The 15,177-nt window shown below is 42.4% G+C and overlaps 1 protein-coding gene across 2 annotated transcripts in view; it reads left to right on the forward strand.

The window, feature by feature from the left end:
• Positions 1–15,177, forward strand: part of RPRD2 (regulation of nuclear pre-mRNA domain containing 2) — a 469,322-nt gene that overhangs the window by 158,777 nt on the left and 295,368 nt on the right. For both annotated transcript variants that reach the window (XM_078669938.1, XM_078669937.1), the window contains exons 4-6: positions 595–663; positions 7,895–7,950; positions 8,893–9,019. In XM_078669938.1, coding sequence (XP_078526064.1) covers positions 595–663; positions 7,895–7,950; positions 8,893–9,019 — 252 coding nt within the window. The remainder of the gene's footprint in view (positions 1–594; positions 664–7,894; positions 7,951–8,892; positions 9,020–15,177) is intronic.

Genomic DNA, 15,177 nt, shown 5'->3' on the forward strand with positions numbered 1-15,177 from the left:
CATTTGTTCTTCCTGCTGATCTGATTGCTCCAATATGCTCTGAATCATTTATCTGATGGGCACAACATGTAGTGTGCATTAGATTTTGACTAAACTTCCTAGATGTTCATAGTCGAAAGAGTAATGAAAGTGCGCTTCTTTTTACCTAAGCTGTGATAGATCAGTTTTAGAATAGGCAAAATATAATTGTAAAAAAAAATGTAATGACCATTATAATCAAAAATCTTTAAACATCCAGTTTACTTCAGTTAGGTGAACAATCGCTTATTCTCAGTGGCAGTTATTCAAAATGTAAGGGCTTAGGTTTTTTATTTTTTTATTTATTACACTATATAAAACGTTTTGGAGATTCTTACCGCTCTTTCTGCCAGTCCACCATTTAAACAAATTGTTGTCTCTAATATAGTTTCCAAATGTCTCTTTGCTCTCTCCAAGATGTTATCTATAATGTCAAAAATTGATTTTCGGATGCACTTGCCAGTCTTTAATGCAGTGGGCCGATGTGTGGTTATTAAAACCGCTGGAATATTGATCTCCCTGGGTGGGAATTGGGTTTGAAGGTTTTGTTGCTTTTAATTTGTTTCTTTTTATAAGACACGGTCTGGGGGAAACGCGAACGAAGCAAGAGCGTCCGGACCAAAGTAACGGAGAAAGTTGTGGAAGGTGAGAAAGACCAGAGAAAATTATCTGATTCTTCAATAGATATGTCTCACGCAATCCTTGTTTGCATACACACTTAACAATTATACTTTCTTTTATGTCTTTCTCCTTTCACTTAATTTTGTGGAAATTGTGACATTTATAAGATTCCTTATGAGGGGTGTTTTCTCAGCGTTTCTCCTGCATGTCCTTGGGAATCCCTACTTTAGGACCACTGGCCACCTCCACTTTTTATCTTTAGTCCAGTGAACTCTGCACTAGTGTCCCGTTCCTTTTAGATGCACTAACATGTTCTGATGCTTTATTTTATTTGGGTTTAGCCAGTTATCGGTCTGCATCTTCCTTGCTGGCTGGTCAATTAAATGAACGCTTCGTCTGAAGGACTACAAATTTTTGTGAAATGTTATAAGTGTTCGAGTCTTGCAAATGTCACTCGTAGTAGTTCACTACTGTGGCCAGCTTCTCACAGGCGCTTCCTAACCTACCAGGCCCCAGTGCATTAGGAGACAATAAAAGGAGTTTATCCAAGCACTCACTCAAATTGTAAATATAATTTCAAAAAACATCCTGGTAAAATGGGGAGCAGGCATCCAGCATACTCTGCCTATATGAAAATAAATATCTTGGGAAAGAAGCAGGACCAACAATGCCCCTCACAACCTCCGATTGCTTCACATACTCCTCCTTACCGCTAACCACTAATCTATTGTTTTCCTGAAAACGAAAGTTAAAGTGCTTCTTGTGTCTTAGTTCTTCTTACGTTGCCAAAAAACAAAGACTTGGAAGTTGCTAAGCTCGGTTTTCACCTCCAAGGGGCTTGCGTCTGATATCCTTCTGTGGGAGACTAAACATAGTAACCTAGTCCCTACAAGGATAAGGCTCTCGATTCCAAAGAGTAATTCTCACCCAAACTCTCCAGCACACCCATTGCTGCATTAACATGCCAGACCGATGAGTACTTTCTACAGGCAGCTTCAGTACCCTTACACTTATCTGTCTACTCACTAATACATCCTGCCCTAATGGTACCACCTTCACCAAAGCACTTCCTGCTGCAAATTCTGACCTATACAGAATCACTACCCTATAGGGTAATCCTTTTTCAAAACGTTCTGTTGAGCAGTTTAATACATGAACTCCATTAGTCAAAAGGGGAGCAAAATCCCATTTTACACTCCAATGTATCCATTTACTCTGTTCCAGTGTGTTTTCTTGCCTGATGGCCACGAGTCATATAGAATTCTAAAACCTCCTGGCAAAAGGTCAAGTTCCTCCCAATGTCTCCTGTTCCTCGATGCCATCATAGGGAAAGGTTCCTGCAACTCTACATCATAAAATTCCCTTTAGGGGCCATTCACCTATGCAGTGACCTATCTATCTCCGATAATCCACTGACATATCTATCATGTCTGGAACCAAGCCTGCGTTCTCCATATTGCAGTCACTGCTGCTACTTTCTTGACCGCATTGCAAGTGTACCTACACTCTGGCAATCATTCCATGTTTTTAATTTCTTTTCTTTTTAGCAAAAACATCTTCTTTGTATGCTACTAGATCTAGTTACCATCTGAATAATCCTGAAATATGAGAATTCTGTTTACTTGCAAATAAGTCAACCCTGTATGTTCATATTTGTTTGCATTTCCCAGCAAACGGCTTGCTGCTGTTACACTTCATCCATCTCCTTATCATTCAAATAAACATCCTCTGCCACATAAAAAAATGTAAGAAGACCCAGGATATCTAAAAGTCAGTCCTGAACGAATTTTAGCACTCTGTCCAGTCCTTAGAGGAGGCTCTTTCCTCCTTTACTTGGGAATGCCATAACATTTGCATCCAACATGGCTATGTGTAAAGTTTATCTGCTAGAGAAGGTCTTGGGCATTCAGATCGTAATCTATACTTGACCTCTTTCAGAATTTCCCCATGAATCCAAAAGCCCACATGAGTGGACAGAGGCCATTCTGGGAACAACAGGTGCTTAATCTAAAAAGAAGCCGAACGTTGTTTCGCAAATGATCTATTAGTGCATTGCTTGAGGCCTATTCTGCTTAATGAAGTGTCATTCTGTGACTTAAAATTACCTCTTCTGTCTGAATTGCTTTCAGATTAAATGGATAGTTCTAATACGGAATCCTTAGTTACTTAATCCTCTTTAAAATAATTGTATTACATCTTTTCCTCCCATCCAAGGTGCCATCAGCACCATCACGACTCCTTATAATTGTATTCATATTCTCACGTGAATCGGGCTCATTTACATTTTACTACTCGGCCATGAGCAAGGAGTCTTCATTGGAATTCCTTTCATAGTCTATCTTACCGACTCCATCACTGCAGTCTGCACTCTCGTTAACATTCGGCTTTGGTTATTTCCCCTTAACCTATCATACTCCATACCACTGTGATCTTAAAACCGACCAAATGCTCTCTGACCTTCCTGCGGCCAATATTTGTGGTGAACAAATTGGTAATCTGGCTAGATATTGAACTTACTCTTGATCACTAGATCAATACGGTGATCTCTTTGACATCTTCCTACCTGGATTATGGTAATGATCTTTATCTGGGATTCTCAAAGGCTTACTTACCCAGACTTCACACTTTTCAAAACGCCGTTGAAAGTCTCTTTGGCTCTGTTCCCAAGTTCTCTTCTGTGAAGGCTTTAAGGGAACAGTATTGGCTTCCCATCATAAAGCACATTTAATTGAAAGCGCTCTATTTCACTGACCGAGCTCTGACTCACTTGTGACCACACTATCCTACACTCTTGTATGGTCAACCCTTTCCTCTCCTTAAGATCCTGTATTGCGCCCTCCCAAAATGCCGCATTTCCTCCGGAAGCACACACGCGGTGAAGCAATAAAAACACCTGGAAAGGGACTTAACACTCATAAAATGAGGCGCATCAAAAGACAGTTTTCAAAATAAAGCATGGGATTTTATTTGTGCAACACTCTAATAGAAAGGCTTTCCCAGATGTCAAATGAAAACAATATACAAATGTATGTAGAACTATATTTGTATATATGTGCAAGCAATAATAACACACTTATAAGTAAGCAAATAGAACTGTTAAATGCATGGAATAAAATACAAGCAGATAATACTGGATGTCCACTGCAAAAAATAAACACTGTTCAATGCAAATAATCGGACACAAGGAATCGAAAGGAAAGCATGAAAAGATATGATGTATTCACTAAATACGTCAGATGATTATAACTTTTGGAGACTTGAATGTGCACACAGACACACTCACACACCACAATGCCAATAATCAAAAAGAATACATCACCGAAAGAGTGTTCAACATTCTTGCCAACTTGGCTGGAGGAGCCCTTGACAGCCAGGCAGAAGTCTCAATTGGGACCCTTAAAGTTCCCTGTCCACACGTCTGCTCCTCAGCAAGCTCCCGTATGACCGCCAAGATTTCCTGCTTTTAATACCTTTTACTCAACCTGAGGAGAAGCTTCCGAAAGCCTCACCCCTTTCTTCTTTTATGAAAACCAAGCTGACTGCAGTGGTCTGTGTGTCAGGGTCAAGACAGAAGCTGGCCAGGCCACTGTATTTTGACTCCGAGACAGAGCTGCACATTTCTCTGGCAACAACAATCTCTGCTCTGAAAGGTACCAAGTGCGCATCCCACACATTATCTTAGCAAATCTTACCAAAGTCTCTAAAAGTACAGAAAATCATCTTGAACGTGGATAGTCTAAACAACTTGAGTGATCTAGGGGCCTGCTTGTGTGCGCAGAGCTCAAGCTAGTCCGAGTCAGAAATCAAGATGGCATGAGGGCATGTCAAATCCAATAGTAAGAACTTCATAATACTTACCAATGTACAATACAATGCACATTTGTGCACCACTGCCTGTAACACTACACTCCTAGATAAAGAAGTTCATTCCATACCTTTCTCTCTCTCAGGCTTTCAAATGCATATCCCACATGTTCTGTTCTCCTGGCAAGGATTTAAAAAGCAAATCCCCCCGCTTTGAAGCTACAAGGAGACACAAAAATCGTCAAGGAAAAAATGCACATGCAGGAAAAATTATGTTGTACATTAAGCTAGAATAAATCAAAGCACCTAAAATCAATTAAAAGAATGGTAGTCAAAGGTCATCACGTGGTCCCAATACATGGGCGTGCTTCTTGCACTACAGATCCCTACGCTCAGCCAATCTCAAACTGGCCCAGGTTTCTTCAGTATCTTGCGTTGGACATGGAGGCCGATCTTCTAGATATCTGGCACAGAAGTTGTGGAATTTACTCCCAGTAAAGCTTCTTATTAGCCCATTGGAAGCTATGTTCCGTAAACATCTTACTACTTGGCTGTACTAACTGGCAATGCTGGACTGATTTAGACTGAAATCAGGTTCTACTGCTTTGTTGGTGAACCCTATTTGGATAGTCATGTGTTGTAATTTTTTATATTAGTTCTGATGTATTACATGTGCCCTGCCTTCTGCTTGTTGAATTCAGCAGGGCTGAGGGTTGCCATGGGAGCATTGGTGTTTGATGAATGTCCGTTTAAAGAAGCTGGCAGGGAGAGGAGTCGCGTTCAATCTACTTGTGAATTAAAGTGTAATTCCAACATTACTCTTCTGTTGTGTTACTTTACAACATCATGCAATCTATATAATAGATAAACAGAAATAAATATAAATGCTCTCAAACTTCTTCTCAATAGCATCATTAATGCTCACCACAATATTTACCTTTTGCTTGATTCACCGAGCTCTCAATCTTTGCTTTCAAATGTTTTCTACTTACATTTCTGCCTACAACCACCATTAACATTTACCTGTGCTGACTCACAAAACTGGCATTGAGTAAAATATTAATCTCACAATTGGCAGAATCTTCTAAAATGTCTCTTCCTTAATGGGAAAAGTACTTTTCTCATTGGAAAAAGTATTTTTTCCCCATTCTATCAATATGGCGGACGAACGAGTCACACATTGTGCCTTCTAAGTTCCTTGTCTGCAAATCATTCGTCCTCCCTAGAGCAGTTCTCAAAAGGATGAGCTAGTAGCATTTCTGAAATGTATAGGACGCTCCCCTTCTGCCACACCGTGGCTGGTGTTTGTTTTGCTTACATATTAAATTATGAATAATACCCCAAAGTACTAATCGTATAATTTACTGTTCATGGAGAAAAACTTAAAGGTGTAGTATATTCTGGTAAAACATTGTGCTATTCCCTGTATCTATCCTGAAACAGCTTGAAAGTTAAACACTGCTTCCCAGTCAGACTTTTTTTAATCACATCTAAACAGTTGCTCAAGACACCTTATACCAGGCAAATCCACTCTAGCTTTCAATTCATTACACTGCTAGCCGTGGACCAATAGTAGAGCTTTCATGCCATTTCTCTTGTGAGCGCAACAGTAAAAGAAGGAAGATAGTTGCTCGTTCTGTGTTTTTATTAACTTTTAATTTTTCAAAAATTTCCAAATCTGTCTTGTGTTGCTCCTGTGAGGAGACTCCATTAAGAAGGTATACATATTCTTATCCTTGATCGCTTACATAAAATGCAGATTTCCTGCCATCCAGCGTCTGGAAAATCTACATTGTCCTGTCCATATACTACTCTTATGGGGACAAGATTCAATTTGAAGTAGTTCAGGGAATACATTTCGAACATTCAGGAGTGAAGTTACTACATAAAAGTTTAAGTAGGCATAACCAAGTAAGGGCAAGTCTACATGTAGAAAGAAAGATTTAAGGGTGAAATTTAAGTCTGAATAGGAAACTCTCATTACATATGTCTGTTGTTGGAGCCTTCGTGATATCTCCTAATAAACAGTAGAACAAATCTACATCTGGGCGGATTTATGTGTGCTCCCCGAAATGAGGGACACACCCCCTCAATGGTATCAGAATGTTCTTCTGGTCATGTCGATGAAGCCTCTTTCTGAACCCATGCTCTTTATCCATCCAAGAGTCTGGCTGAGAAGATGTTTGCAGTGACCATCACATGTGTGTGTGTGTTTTAGTTATTGTGGTATTTCTTCTTTCATATTATACATCTTTTCTAGATATTCACGTTCTGAGCCCATTCTTAATTCAACCCATGTCTGAGTAGACATGTCCAGGACATGTCTCCCATATAAATATTAAGCCTGTCTATTAAAGTTAGGTTCTGGTTAACCACTAATAATGACTAACAGTACAAAGGACATGTTGTAGGACTGTTTCTGGGCCTCCCAATTTCCATTGGATCGTACATGTTCCCGTCCATTCTTACATACATTGTGAATACAACTTTTGAGAAAAGTGTCCGTGGCTGATGCCTGTTTTTTTTTCTTGTGGCTAAGCCTACTCCACAGGCTCTGCAAACATTGTGCTATGTGTAGAAACTCAAATTAGGTGCATTATTGGCGGCAAAGAAGCCCTGTCTTACATGGCTGGCTGGATTTTACATCACTCATAATGCACCCTGCTTGGTAATGGGTCTTCAGTGAATTACATCGGAGACTTTTGGACAAAAGAGTAAATCTGCTATTTTCTTTTTCTGCTATGCGTCCTTCTGTTTCAAACTCCCACCTTCCTACTTTGCTTTGCCATGGCTATAATTAAATGTGGTCCTGCTCAGGTTGGATGATATCAGTAAGTGAGTGGACATAGAGCCAAACTGGGTGTTTGAATGAATGGATGGTTTGTGGGACCCCACACTGTGTTGCTCCTGCCCTTTTACTGCTGAGGAACAATTTCGGAATCTGTCACAATGCGGCCCAAAGATATTAGAAACCTTTTCTTCAAGTTTTACATAGTTTTCTGTTTGAAATTTGATCGCTGTGCATATTGACACCACCACCTTTATTTATAATAATTAGGAGTGGAGGGGAGATCTCCGATCTTCTCCGGAAAAAATCAAAGGAGATTGAAGTGGACCATCAGTCACAAGGTGTCAACCACAGATAAACAGGACCTGGGGTACTCAGAGATCCACCTCCATGCGTCAGTTTTCCACGAACCATTGTTGGATAATATTCAAGCTGGCTGATTGTAGGGTCTTAAATACAGTCACTTTAATGAGAAATGTACTCCACTTGCTTCTTTGGAAGGTGAAAGCATTGTGATTAGCTTCTAGTATAATTTGCTTTTCAAATACACAAATATTGTTTTGGATTTTAATTTTGGGTTGCCTTCCTTTAAGAGAAATAATCAATTTTCATGAATATCCTAACAAGGTTAATTAATGTCTGTTTTTGTGCATTGTGTTTCAGTGGCAGCTGTAAATCCAAAAGCAGTTCTGAAATCAAAAATTGTTGCAGAATTCAGAGTAAGTGCCAAAACTGTGACGTGACGCAAATACTGAACGTATCTTTTTTTTTTTTAATTGAAAGTTTTGTATGTATAGATTTCCATTCAGTCCTTCCTAAATTATATACAAGTATGTATTGCAGTTTGAAAGTTGTGTTAGAGCTTGTGGGTTGAAGAACAAACTTGCTCTGCTTTTACTAAAAGTAAAAACATAAGTTCTTGTCTCTCATTAATTGCAATACTCTGCTGTGCAAAGAACAATGTATATATCTGATAGACTACTAGCCGCAGATTCCTTCACGTAGAATTATCCTCAGGCGTGAGACTGGAGATAATTCTACGTGAAGGAATCTGCGGCTAGAATTGTCTCTACCAGATACATTGTTACCGAAGGTAAGTAACTCGTACTTTCAGCTCCTAGGTATAAGTGTCTCATTCAGTGCAAATGAAATAAGTGAATCTGCGTTTTTAAATACTTGGCAATATAAATAGGTTATTCGTGAAAAGTGCTTTTTATGCCAAACGTAGGAGGTTTCATACTGCGGTGCCTTTGTGTGCCACAGAACCCTATGGGCTTCTAGATTTCTCTTTAATAATGTTAATCACATCTGGATTACAGTAGGGCATCACTGCTGAACAGAACATCTGATTAAATAAAATGTGTCCAAAGCATCCATATTCTGTGGCATTTTAGATTGACAAGCAAGCAGGGAGTTAAAAAATTAAAATTTCAAGCTAATACAATTTATAATTGTCCATTTATGTTCTTCGATGTAACCAGTATCCTCAACTGGTGGTCTATGAAGGTCTTTCGTGCATGATGTCAGTATTTCAATCCAGCACTGAGGCACCTTTCGGTGTCAGTGGAATAGTACATTTTGTTCTAGCTTGATTGTATGAACCGTAAGAGGAAAACATTGTAATTTATGTGCTTTGTTTTTTGTATAAAAATTATTCTCAGCCGCAGGCCCTCATCGAAGAGTTGTTGGCCTATAAATGCTCTGTGGACCAGATTGACTTGAAGGAAAAACAACTTTCCACGATGCGAGTGGATGTTTGCAGCAGCGAGACACTGAAACGTTTGAAAGGTATTTGTTGCCGGTTATTCTGTTTCTACTTCAGCATTTTATGCTATACGTTTGCATATAATGTATCCAGTTGCCTCTTAAATGACAGCTGACTGTATATCTTATTGACATTTATGCAGAGCAAACCTACTAAACAACTCGGCTATTATGTAGCAATTGGTCCGGTTAGGAAATAGTTGATACTACAAGGAGAAGTTATTCAGTTGAAAAGCAAAAGTAAGTATTACGAGTAGATCACAGAGGAGTATGGACTAAGCAAGATCAAGAGATAGTGTGGAACATTTTAGCAGTAGCTTTGTAATAGAGGACTTGTAGGAGGATGAAGTGTTGATGAAAAAAATGGTTCTGAATTCCCTGATAGGAGTGGAGGCTTACTTGATAAGTAAGGGATGGGGGCCCAAATCATTGATGCATAATGGGAGATGGCTCATCCTCTTGTCATTCTGCAGTTTCTGATGGATACTTCTAACTTCAGATTCTTCACCTTGGATTAATACCCAAGCTTGTTCAGGAAAGTTTTTCGGCAGTGTTTCTGTGCGTACTATTGGGGCTCCATGTTTATTTGATACTGCCCTTGAAGTGATGGACTGCAGCAACATACAGGCTCCAACCCTGTGTGCTTAAGTACGTTACATTCTTTTCATTCATTCCGTCCTGGTTCTGGAACTCCCCCCCCCCCCAATTTTGTTGCTTTTCCAGCGACTTCTAACAATACAGCATGCTAGTAAATCATATCCCCAGCCAAAACAGCAGTTTTCAAACTGTGCTGCGACTACAGAAAACAAATGTTGTTCATAGACCCACACAGGGTGCGTCTTGGGTGTCTGGCTCTGGCCACAACTCAAAGTTGTTATAAATATGCTCTCATGCACCTAAAGGTGATCACGGAGACAATGCTATGTGTTGTGGAACATAAAACGGTTCTGGTCTTTGCATTGGTCTGAATTCGGAACAAGAGACACCAGGATGTGGATGATAATAAGGGTAACTTTCTACTTCTCACTACATAAATAGTACCTTTTATTTGGTTTTGCAAGGGGCCAGTGGGCTTGATATCCCCTAACGCAGGCTTTTACTCACCGTTTGGGCTACCAATGGAAGAAAGTGCCTTCTTTCGAAGGGTGGTTTTGAAGGCAGCTGAGCTTCTAGATTTATAGCTGCCTTCAGTTCAGACCAAAACAAGCATCCTGGCAGATAATTTGCACTCTATGCCAGCAACGTCTGAGCCCTTTTTAGCTTGATGGCCACTTGCCAAATCCAAGTCCCAGATCACTGGTAAATAGGCAGGTGGCTAGTTCTATCAGACCGTTTCCGGATGATCCTGATTTTCTTACCAAACATCCTATCTATAGAGCCTTGTGATTCAGGCTTCAACTCGTAAAGAGAATCCGAGTCCCTTCCCCGTACTACTCCAGTTATGGAATCGAAGAGGATTGAGGCTTTGGGAATTTCTAGATTTCCCTTGACTAGTCTGGCTTTGCGGTTCGTGAACGCTGATGGCCTACACCGTTTACACGAATGCCCATATGACAAGGCCAGCAAGATCTTGCTGGCAGTCCCAAAAGACTTTCAGGCCTTTTGGCATAAACGATTCATGATGGAAAAGATTCAAACAAATGTTATCAACAATGACCTGGTTACTACCACGGTTTGCTTGTGGAGGGCAGCTGGCACCGGTGTTGTGTCTGTGCGCCACAGGTTTATCTAGCGATGTATAGGCCTCCAACATGTATATGCCCTTTAGTTGGCCATGTTTCTAAATAACATGGGAACCAGAGAGTCGTCCGGGACGTTGGGTAAACAATGCCACTACACCAGGCAGAGGAGCATTGACTCCCTTGGCTTGGAGATGCAGCCATTTGGTAAAAGGCGACACCCTCCCGAAGTTTTGGACCATTATGATCCTCAAGTTTCATGTCCTAGGGTCTGCTAATTTTGCATTGCCCATTGAGTCATTGCAAGGTCCATTTTTACTCCTGAGTCTCTGGCTCAGTTATATCAAGAGTATTGATGATGATCCTGTTATTTCCTTAGGGATCAATACTAAAATCGCAGACCATTTTCTGTTAAACTTCAATGTATATATTGCATTGGCCAAGAATGGGCTGTGCTAATCCTTTTTTTCAAAAACACTTTGATCACTATTGTCGTGTGTCTCACCGATGAGACAGCAAATTTTTCACTCGCAACGACTGCGCTGTTAAATGATGGTTTCATAATGAAACATTTTCTTGATTATTGTTGAAATAAAGGACTATTTGGTTGGTCGCATTGTTGCTTTCGGATGTCTATGGGACATTGTTTTGCATTAATTTAGTTGGCCATGGCCTATCAGTGAGTAGGCAGACTGTCCGAGTGCTTTAAGGAAAGTAGACCCACAACATGCCCCCTGTGCCTGTTGACTTTGGCCAACCATTTTCCACACCACTTATAATGTACAAAGGCAATTCCAGTGATTGGGCATATAGCACAGACCATCTTCTCAATGTGTTCAGCAGTCACCCTAGACCTTTTGCGGCAGTGGACGCGTGTCTGGCAGGCAGTGCGTGGGTCAACTGAGGCATCAATTCACCCATTCCTCCTCACCTGTTGCAATAACCACTGAAACACTTTTACTCTCACCATTTCCTTGAGCCGAAGTTGGACCTAGTGGTGTGTCTCAGACCTATTTCGGACCTTTGCTCCCTAAATACCTCACTGCGAAATAAAAAATGCTCATCCTGATCCAGTTTGCCCTGACCCGAGCGACAGGATAGTGTCCTTGGATCTGCCGTCCCACATATGCTACTGGTAGTTTCAGGTAGGCTCAGAGCATTTTCAGCTTGCTGCGCTTACCTTAAACCTCACCAGCGCCCCTAGTGTGTTCCTTAAAGTGATAATTGTGGTCACTACCCACCTTCGGAGGTTTGGGATACCCGTTTTCCCATACTTCAACAACTTGCTAGTGAAGGTGGGAGCACCAGTCAGTTGTAGATAATCTCCAGATGGCAGCAAACCTGATGTTGTTAAGTTTCACTGTCTATAAGTCGAAGTCTCACCTGACGCTTTTGCAGAGGCTCCCATTCATTCGGTTTACCCCAGTATTGGAACTTTCATAGATTCCCATGCTTTGTATCATTCCCCGTCGTCGGAATGGGAGCCTCGGTAGTATCACAACCATAGAAACAAAAGAGAAAAATAGGCCTAGGCCTCATCTCATTTTGTATCCTATCACCCTCTTTGTGTAAAAGAGACCAAACTTTTGTCAGGACCAATCAGAGCAGCCTCACCCCATAGAACCTTCCTGAGAGAGCTCAGAGCCTCAGATTTTTCTACCGCACGTTGTGCTAGGGAGTCTCCACTGAGCTCTGCTCAGTTTTCCATTCCATTCTACTTATTTCTTCAACTATTTCATCTACAAACAAACTATGTCTGACAAGGAGAAGAAGGCCTTATTCAGGTCCTTTGCGTCTTGTGGGAAAAAGAGGCTTTTTGTAGAAGATATTTATTGCTTATACCCGGACCACAAGACCACAGACTGCAAGATTTGTAGAACCTTCTCTACAAAAACGTTGCGTGACAGGGAGGGCCGGCTATTGACCTGGTTTCAGAAGATGAAGACTCGGAAGGAGGTGCTCTCATCAGATGAAGAAGATTCAACATCTGTCTTCATCTCGGAGATCCAAGAAGAGGGGTAGGTCTTCTCCCTCTTCTTCAGCCGAGCCCCCTATCAAGGCCCCTCATAAGATCTCTGACGGGTCTGAGAGGGCTAGTCCCCATAAATCTCCTCACGGAAGTGAAAAAGAGAGGAAGGGACAGGCTGCTGGATTGGTGACAGCCACTAAGGACAAAAAGGAGATTTCTATCACTTCTCCTCCGTCCAAAAAGGAAAAAAATGTTGAAAAATACTCTGCAGTCAATCCAGGGACCACGCCTGAGAGAAAACGGCGTCCGTCGACGACAAAAACAACGGGTACGTCGACGATGATTTCTTCTCTGAAAGCTTCCGCTGTTTCATTGACTCGGTCGACGGGACCGTCGACGACGACGACGACACCGTCGTCGTCTAAGGTACCTGGTCTGTCGACAATGACTACTTCCTCGTCGTCGATGATGGTCTCCGGGATGGTACTGTCGACGGCTTCGTCGTCGACAAAGACTACGACGAAAACGACTTCGACGACGACACTGATGGTGATGACGACGAGTTCGACGATGAAACCGTTGACGAAAATTCCGTCAACGACGATAAAGACTCCGTCGACGAAGTCCAGTATGCCGTCGACGATTCCGACGACGACGGCCGCACCTTCGACGACGGCGCCGTCGACGGGTCAAAAAATGCAATTTCCAATACAGAAGCTGAAAATTACACCTGAGATGACGTCTCCTAGACTGGTTTCGTCTCTTCCACCATCAATGCTTCTGGATGACGAGTCGGATGAGGAGGAGGAAGATGGAGGCCATTATGGGGACGCCTACAGTCCCTCGGATTTAAATGTAAAATTGCAATTGACTGACACAGAGGAATACTATGACCATACTTATGACCAACAGGTGCATCACTATGTTCCTCAGGAGCGACGTCCTCCAGGTTTGGGGCAGGACATGGTGGCCATGCCGGCCTCTCTAGTCTCTGATCTATAGATGATGCTGCAGAACTACAGAACCAGGTTTCCATCAAAACCTTCGGTACAGCCTACACGACCTCCAACTCCGGTGCTGCCGCAGGCGCAGCCAGTTGTCGTACTGCCTCCTACACAAGTGGTACCTCTGACGCCACCAGTGGTCATTCCAGCGGTCCTATCACGGACATTGGACCCTGAGCCAACCAATACCGTTCTGCAGGATACCTCTTCCGATGATGAAGTACAAGTAGATCCGTTGACTGATCCATTGCAGGACCCAGACTTGGATCAAGGGGACAGTGGACTACAGGATCTGGACGCTACAGGACGAGATACGTCAGTATCGCCGCCAGTCGATATAGGGGTGTTCCATAACCTCATGGAAAGAGCGTTGAAGAGGTTCGGACTGCCAATTATAAGGGAGCAGTCTGAATGTTTCCTGGATGATTTCAAAGTACAATACAGAAAATCAGTCAAATCCATTCCCATAATTGAACATGTTTGGGAGGAAGGGATCAAGTTCATGCAGAATCCGGCCACTGTTATCCCTGTTCTTCCCCGGCTGGAGAAGAAATATAAGGCTCCGGATGGCAGTCCTACATGTCTTCTTGGACAGCCTAAGCCTGATTCTGTGATCTCGCAGGCCGCACAAAGCAATCCAAAAACCCATCAACGCCTTTGACTACGCCTCTAGACAAGGACGGTAGGTGCTTGGATAACGTGGATAAGAGGTTTTCTTCCATGGCCAGCTTGCTCGTTCGAGCAGCAAATGCTCTAGCCATTCTAGGCAGATACGATCGCCAGATGTGGTGTGACTTGGAGCCATTTGTGGAACAACTGCCGGACTCCGCGAGGGAAGAGGCCAGGAGAGTTCTGATGGAGGGAGAAAAATCATCCTCCGAAGTAATTGATTGTGCTATGGATATCGCTTCTACGGCTTTTCGTGCCTTAGCAGGGTCAGCGGTGTTACGTCGTCCAGGCTGGTTGCGATCCACCTGGTTTCGTCAGGAGGTCCAAAATAAGATCCTGGACCTCCCATTTGATGGTGAGATGCTTTTCGGTAAGCATGTTGATGATGCCCTGCAAAGTATAAAAGAGGATACTGACACGGCGAAGTCATTGGGATCATTGAACTATCGAAAGGTCCCATTTAGGGGTGCATGAGGCAGAGGTTTCTCTTCTTATAGAGGCAACAACCAGCAGAGATATTCCTCGCAGTCTTCGCAGTCTTATAAGACCCAATATTCGAATCCACGCCAAGGTCAATCTGCGTCTTTCTCTCGCCAACCTCAGCGAGGGCGTCCGACCTGCCAGGGACGCGACAACGCCAAGAGGCAATAGCGGCCTCCTGGCTCTTACTACTGTTCCTCCCCTCCCAGTCACATCAGTGGGGGCAGGATATCTTTTTGTCTGAACAGCTGGAGGAGTATAACATCGGACCGATGGGTCCTGAATATTGTTCTGAGTGGCCATACGTTGGAATTCCAAGATCTTCCTCCAACAAGAGCTCCAGGCGCCAACCGCACAAAACATCTGGGACTGTTGCATCTC

Source organism: Lissotriton helveticus, chromosome 12 (genome assembly GCF_964261635.1).
Source record: "Lissotriton helveticus chromosome 12, aLisHel1.1, whole genome shotgun sequence".
In the NCBI taxonomy this organism is placed as follows: domain Eukaryota; kingdom Metazoa; phylum Chordata; class Amphibia; order Caudata; family Salamandridae; genus Lissotriton; species Lissotriton helveticus.